Source organism: Lactuca sativa, chromosome 2, assembly GCF_002870075.4.
Source record: "Lactuca sativa cultivar Salinas chromosome 2, Lsat_Salinas_v11, whole genome shotgun sequence".
Taxonomy (NCBI): domain Eukaryota; kingdom Viridiplantae; phylum Streptophyta; class Magnoliopsida; order Asterales; family Asteraceae; genus Lactuca; species Lactuca sativa.
The window spans coordinates 149,215,967-149,224,346 of NC_056624.2; the positions used below are offsets into that span (position 1 = coordinate 149,215,967).

The following is an 8,380-nucleotide window of genomic DNA, read 5'->3' on the forward strand; positions in this document are numbered from 1 at the left end:
TACAATAATTACTAATAATTATTACTTCCTCAAGCTCATTCCAACTTGGTTAAAGAAAAATAATTTTGAAATGTCAAAAGGACATTTTGAGTAAAGAATGAAAGTTTAGTAGTCAAAATGATAAAAAAAAAAAAATAATAAAGACAGAAAAGTGAGATTCCAATGTAGGAGAGAGAAGAAAGGTGATTGGTGGCATGGCTGACACTTGAGCCAAGTGTTGTGAGTTTGATTAACTCAATTGGGTTAAAATCTAACCGCAATTCACCCTTAGTTTCTAACTCGTGTTAAAATAATAATAATAATAAAATAACCATATATATATATATATATATATATATATATATATATATATATAAGGAAATAAATAACACAAATGGTTATCAATTTTAAGTTAGATATGGATTATTAGAGCTTATATTTATTAATAAAAATCAGGTTCGAATTTTTTTTAAATAGCTCAAAATTTTGAACTAGTATTTTTTTTAGAGAAGTGGGTTATAAAACATTTAATTTCTAATTCAAACATCTATATTGAAATTTCAACTATTATTTTATAAAAATATAATTTACAAATTCATTTTTGTAAAAAATTAACTAAATAACTTTTAAAAATTCTAATTTTCGAACTTGATCATTTGTGTTACTTTTTTAAAAAACTGATAACGTCTTAATATTTATTAAAAGAAATATGGTATTTGAGGTGAATTTTTGATATATTTATGGATTATAATGTTCTTTTATCTTTTTTATAACAACTTTGTATTATAATTTTTAATATCATATTATAAAAAAATTATAATCTATATTATTATATTTTCATTCTTTGATTTAAATTGCTTTATATTTCTAATATCATAATAATTTATAATTCTCAAAATGTTGTAATAATTTTTTTTAGTAAAAAAGCAATAAAAATACATTACTACATCTTATATGTAGCCTTAAAAATACGTTGTCTTTATTTTAAACAAATATAATATTTTACTTGAATTAATAAATTCAACTGCTTTTCGTAACAAAATATATGTTTTTTTGTAATTTAATCTAACCCTCTACATGTTGTCCAAGTTAAAATTGTATATAAATAATAAAAAATGACAAGTTTATAATATATATTACATGATAGAAGAATATACTTTACATGACTTTATAAAATAGTAAAAATATTTTGTATTATTTTATACTTACGAAAAAGATACATATACTATAATACTAACAAAAAAAAATTGAGTTATAACCAATAATTCAAGCATTCCATTAAATTTAAACACCAAATTATAAAGTAATTACAATTGGAAAAATAGAATTGTCCAAAATTTAGCCCCAATCAAATTTTCTTCCCTAAAATCTTTGTGGTTTTTCTTCTTGTTTTTGGTAAGCAACTTTGTAGGCTGATTCTAGCCAAACCCACCTAGCTAAGCCATATATCTACCTCCCTCTCACAACCCAATTTGCTGACTCTCGAACACCCTTTCTTTCTCTCTCTCTAAAAAACCTCCCATAAATCTAGAGAGAGAAAATGAAGAGAAGAAGGCTGTCACCAACTTCATCGTCTTCGTGTTCATCTTCATCTTCATGCATTAATGAACGCCAAGTTCCAAAGCCCAAACGATCCTCTAGAACCCACAACAAGAACAGCACTCTCAATTCAAATCAAAATGCCGCTGCTGAAAACACCCGCAGAAGCTCCATTTACAGAGGTGTCACCAGGTTGTGTAACAGTTTTTCCTCAATTTTTTCTTGAAATTAGTTGGTTTTTGGAATCTCAACGGATACCCATTTGTTCAAATTTGCTAGTTTTTTGAAATTTGGTTGCTGATTTTTGAAATTGGGTTTTGGTTGTAGAACAGGGGAGGAGGGATTCTGGGTTACATGCATGGGAACATTCATGAAAATTGTGGGTCAATTGGAGAAAAGAAATTAAAGTTTTTCAAAAATGGAATCAATTCGATTCGATAACTTGAATTTTTCAAACTTTAAGCTGTCATAAGATCATTTTCTGAAAAAATCCCAATTTAAATTCCGCACATGCATGTCAGTAATTAATCGATTATCTAATTTTCGAGGCAATGGGTGAAAAAAAAAACTCGAATTTTCTCGAAACAGAATGAATTCGATTCGATATCTTGTGAATTTCAATCTTCAAAAGCTTAATTTTCGAGAAATTTCTAAATCAAACTCAAACTGACAAAGATCAGAGAGTACAATCTGTACAGATTCTGGGTTACATGCATAAATTCGTCTTGATTTACATGAAATTTCGAGCTGCATGCATGGAAATACGAAAGAATTAATGGAAAATTGTAACAGGCATAGATGGACAGGAAGATTTGAAGCACATCTATGGGACAAAGGAACATGGAACAGCATCCAGAACAAGAAAGGGAAACAAAGTGAACACCATCTCTCTCTGTTTTTTTTCTTCATTTCTTTAAATTAATATTTAATTCTTTAAATAAATTATTAATATAATCAAGCTAGAGAGATCTGCAATCTTAATTTTCTGATAATTTTTATTTTTAATTTGTCAATTAAATTTATTAATTTCGAGTTCTGACTCTATCCTTTTGGTTGTATGGTTTGGTGTGATCCCCTGTTCCTGATTGCCACCATGGTTTCTGCATTTATAGTTTATTTAGGTAAGTCTTATTTCTCTCTCTGCCTCCTTTTCATTACTTTTTTTTTTTAACATACTTTAATAATTTAAGTGCCCTACATTGTAATCTAATTGAGTCTTTAATTAAACCTTATAAATGAGTTTTTAAACTTTATAATTCCGTTTTTGGAACTATTTTGTTAAATTCAACATTAAATGGTGTATTTTTATAGGGGCATATGATAGCGAAGAGGCAGCTGCTCGAACCTACGATCTTGCGGCCCTTAAATACTGGGGTCAAGATACAACACTTAATTTCCAGGTAACTATTTTTTAAAAAAGAAAAAAAAAAGATTTAATGTTTGACTTTATTTTGGGTTCAAAAGTTGACTTTATAAAATGGTTGGAGCAAATTTATTACACTTGTTTGGTAGTCAAGCTCTTCTCACCATCATGTAAATCTTCCTTCTATGAGAATAAAAGTAATTGATAAGTTTGTTTGTTCAAGTAGGCCCCATTTGTTACATATCGTACACGTTATGGACAGATGTCAGTTAAGCCAAAACTGTAATCTTTTCCCTGCCCAAAAGGTAAATCAAGGTGGGAGAAAGACTCGTTTTTAACTGACATCGATGTCCACGTGTAACAAAGATGAACTGTTGTAGTCTTTTCTCGCCCAAAAAGGTAGAACAAAGTGGGAGAATGACTCTCCTCTATGTGGAAGACTTAAATTCCTCTTCCTTATCATCAAAAATAGTTTTAGAATTATTGTCATGTCTAGTCATATATGTGTAACAAAGACACAATCATATGATGATTGACAAGGATATGTAACTAAGTTATACCATTTTAGCTTTTTGGCTTTATATATGTATCATTTTTACATTGATCACAGATAGATACATACAAAAAGGAGATTGAAGAAATGGAGAAATTGTCCAAGGAAGAATATTTAGCTTCGTTAAGGCGAAGAAGCAGTGGATTTTCAAGAGGTGTTTCAAAATATCGAGGAGTTGCAAGGTACACACTAAAACCTTTCTCTAGTACTACAATATCCTTAGAGGTGACATTTCCTTTGACAAATGAAAATAAATTATAAAGTTAAAGTAGTCATATTATTGTAAAAATAAATAAATAAATAAATAAAACACTTTTTAACTAATAGATTCGTGTACCAAAAGGTGGCTAGCCCTCTTTCCCTTTTTTCAAACAATAGTAGTCGTTTTATAACATATTGTTGGTTAAACTTTAACATTATAGTTGAAGTAAATGACTCATGTAACCATTATACTTCATGTTTTTTATCTAAATGACCATCATACTTTTGCAATTAAAAAACTTTTACTTACAAAACATGAATATTCATTTCCAACATCATTGTCTTTCAATTCTATTGAGTTTTGTTTATGGTTTTCACATACCACTTCGATTTATTTGGTTAAAACAATAAAGATATGCTTTTTGAATATAAAACGTTGTTTTATTATACCAAGAAGCCTACCCAAACGTGAGTATACCATAGACGAAATTTATTGTCGTTTACTTATTGATATAATTATCTTAAACAGTTGAAATTTGAGGTCACTAGTTTAAAGTTATACAAAGCCAAATGGTTGGGGGAAGTAAAGAAAGCATGTTGAATGAGTTGTGGGAATGTTCATGTTTTTTGTATGTTACATGTGAATATGTAGGTGCAAGCATGTGTTTTCTAATATATGATGTTGATTTTGGCGTATGCATCTTCACTATAATGATTGCTTTATTTTTCAAATTATATTTGTCCATTATATCATAATGATCCATCGTTACGTACTTTGACTAGTTACGTAATTTTTGACTTATGATGTATCACAAAGTAAAGATGCATTTTTTTTTTCAATAACAACTTTATTTGTTACATAAAAATACAATTGCTAATACGATACATGGTTTTTGTAGGCACCATCATAATGGAAGATGGGAGGCACGGATTGGACGAGTTCTTGGAAACAAATATCTATACTTGGGAACTTACAGTATGTATTATCTTTTACTCTTGATCATCAGTCATCATCTCATTTGTGTGTTTTCTTAACATGAAGACATAAAAATCCAAAAATGAGAACTTAAGTTCAAATATGAGTATCATGGTTTCCTTTTAGAAATAATGATTTATGTTTCTATGTTGACCATAGAACCTCTATGGGACCATGTCATTCACCCGGTAGCCACTTTATGCATTAAGATCCTTTTAGACATGCCATTTATATCAACATATATGCATTTCTACTAATAACACAATTGTTTACTTTGAATGCATAATTTTCTATATCATTGTGCTCACACCCAGGTCTAACTTTTGGGCACAATTTTACAATTTCAAGGAGTGTATTTATAAAAATCAATGTTTATGAATCTATGCTATAAATTTAAAATTAAATAAAAGAGGCTTATTTAACAATGGTCAAATTATATTCAGATAATAGGTTTCTTATTTGATTAAACACTTATAACATAAGTTTTTATAAATTGATTTTAGAAGTACTTCCGAATTTAGAAATTAATTGAAACTGTATTTGCATATGTAATATGCCTTCATTATTATCTCAAACCAAATTACAGAAATAGTTAATTTCCGATAAGTGAATTTACATTAGAAAATTTAATTATTTTCTCCCGAATTTCATCCATATGTCAATTAGTTTGGAAAATTTTGCATATTTTAAGCCAAAAATGTTAAAAGAGGTCAAGGCAGCTAAAGATTCATAACTGAAGGCGCAAAGTGTAAATTTAAATTCTAGAAGGGTCATTAGGTTAAAGCAAATGTTCTCTGTATTTTGCTGTGCGAGTAATCGTGACATGGCACATGCTGACTTGTTCACTTTGCCTTTTTTTTTCCTTTCTATTTAACTGTATTATTTGATTTTTGACTCACTACACACATAATTACTTGAATGTATCGCAATATACCCCTCAAATACAATGATAACATCAAGAATATATTTATAAACACACACACACACACACACACACATATATATATATATATATATATATATATATATATATATATATATATATATATATATATTAATCTTATAATGTATAGCCCTTTCTTTATGAAATATATAAACAATCGTTAAATATAATCTCTTATTAAACTTTCAAAAGCTTAAAAACAGAAGGAAAAAAAAAAAAAAAAGATTTACCAAATGTAGATCTTGATCTTGACTTTGCCTTTGGGAGGATTCCTTGTAGCCGTACAAAACTGGCCCTTCATATTTTCCAATCAAATAGATCCCGTCTCAAAAGAAGTGCATTATTTCTTTAATTGTTATTATTATTATTATTTGGAAAATTTGTCCATTAATAATATAATACATCTTTTAAATTTGTAAAAGAATAAAAATGTTACATGAATATTGTCATATACATCAGCAAAATAATATATATATATATATATATATATATATATATATATATATATATATATATATATATATATATATATATATATAGTGACAGTAAAAATATAAAAATAGAGAATAAAAGTAACTTTTAAAGCCTTTTCTATCAAGTATATACTGCAACAGGGCACATGACCCTCCCACTTCCCAATGAAATATAAAAAGGTTGTAATATACTATGGTTGTTATTCTAAATTAACAACTCCTTATTTACTTAATTATTCGTTAACAAATATTATATTCTAATTGAAAGATTTTAATAATTATATCTAGTAGCATTATACCATTAATCGTTAACATTTTATAATTTCATTTGCAACATATTACACTGCATTTACATGTTTACTATATTTTAACTGATATAAACATGGTATACTATAACATTATTTGTTGCACAGAACCCTTATTGCAAAAGAGTAAATAAATTTTATAACTATCAAATAAAGATATGTAGTAAATTATTCCTTATACTTGTAACATTCTTTCTATAATCAAATACTTCCTTTTGGTCCTCTATGATTCTCTATGTTGCATGTGAGTCTCATTTGTATCAAGCAAGTAGAGCATATAAAAATAAAAATGTTAGGTGACTAATTGGCTTATGCACAATTTTAAAGGTACTCAAGAGGAAGCGGCTGCAGCATACGACTTAGCAGCCATTGAGTATCGAGGAGCTAAAGCAGTGACCAATTTCGATATCAGTATATATGCGGATCGCTTAAAAAATGGCGCATCACAAACCCAAGCTACTCCTGAATCCACAGAAGTCATAACCTCGTTGAAAAACGAGCATAACGAAGAGGCTCATCATGACCTAAACTGTCAACAACAACAACAACAACAACAAAAACAGGAGCATGAAGCAACAATAGTGGAAAAAGAAGAGTCTTTACATGAGATGCATGACCTTGACTTCCCACCTTCGGTTGAGGAAGATCATCCATGGAGCTTGTGCATGGACTCGAGTTACAATCTCCTTCCGGTGCCACACATTCCTTTTGACAAATCAGGCGAACTGCTTGACTTGTTTCATGGTACTAGTTTTGAGGATGATATTGATATAATATTTGATGGGTCATTCTCGATTGGAAACGAGTTGGAGAAAGTGCATGTATGTATCACTTCGCCTTCATCTTCATCATCATTATCATCGTCGTCTACAACAACCTCCCTTTCTTATCCAAGTTCTCATTGCTGAAGAGAAGGTTGAGTCCTTTGATTTGGTATTGTTTTGTGTTTTTTTGTTTTTGTTTTGAATTTTATGCTGTTGTTTCTAGTGGATTATAGAGATCATTAAATAGTTTGAGCTTTCTTTTGTTCTCTTTATTTGTTGTTAGTTCGTTATAGACTTAGATCAACAAAACAAATGGCTGTTTCATGGGTTGGGCTGGGATGGGCCTATTTTGTTAAATGGGTCACGCTTGAGGCCTAGGGTTTGCATAATTGCATTGCAAAATAAATTGTAGTTGTATAAAATAACACACATGTAAAAAAAACTTTACTAAAATGGTAAGCACAATTACTTAAATCAGAAAGTCAATCTAAATAGTAATCAAACTTCTATACACATGCAACACTATATAGGGACCGAAATATCATATAACATAAGGTGCTTGTGATTAGTTAGCGATGAAGTGCATTCCAAATTGAAGAGCAATATCGTTACGAATATACTTTAATATCATTAGATGATCCTTTAATTATTATTATTTGTGTCATGACTACAAACTCCGTGAAGCTCATAACATGGCATGTATCATTATGAAGTTGCTCGAGTATAATAAACTTGGTTTTTTTAGTTGTTACGAATGCAGATAAGCAAAAGAAATATGGGCATAATAAATTTGGATATTTTAGGGTCAGTTATAAGCTTCTTGCTCATTTTTCATATTGAGAATGATGGTGTATCTTGTATTGGAAGTAAGCTAATTATTCTTTTCTTTTCAGACTTCATTATACTTTATGTCTGTGGGGATTTCATTTAATGACACATTACAAAAACATGTGTCATGTGATATGCGGCATCTCAATAAAATTATATAAAAATAAACAAGCAAACGGGAAGCTAGCATATAAAAAAAAGTTACAAAGAAATCACAATACAAAGATGCTAATACACAAAACACCCCTGGACATAGATCTAAGAATGTAAACCGGTCCGAATAGGACCGAAACCAAAAGAACCGAAACATGGTTAAGAAGTGAACAGTGAACCAAGAACCGGACTAAATACTACTAACCAGTTTCGATTCGGTTCGGTTTCATTTGGACGTGTGCTATCTAAGAAAGTGTTCGATACCAGAACCGGTTTGAACCGGATCGAAACCGAAAATGATTA

General features: G+C 29.3%; 1 protein-coding gene across 1 annotated transcript; it reads left to right on the top strand.

Annotated features, from left to right (window-relative positions):
- Positions 1-1,426: 1,426 nt before the first annotated feature.
- On the top strand, positions 1,427-7,368 carry LOC111909689 (ethylene-responsive transcription factor WRI1). The gene is made up of 6 exons (XM_052768458.1): positions 1,427-1,710; positions 2,311-2,639; positions 2,830-2,918; positions 3,492-3,616; positions 4,535-4,611; positions 6,660-7,368. Exons 2-6 carry the CDS (start codon positions 2,576-2,578, stop codon positions 7,238-7,240), a joined length of 936 nt encoding a protein of 311 aa, XP_052624418.1. The 5' UTR covers positions 1,427-1,710; positions 2,311-2,575; the 3' UTR covers positions 7,241-7,368.
- The last annotated feature ends 1,012 nt before the right edge of the window (positions 7,369-8,380 follow it).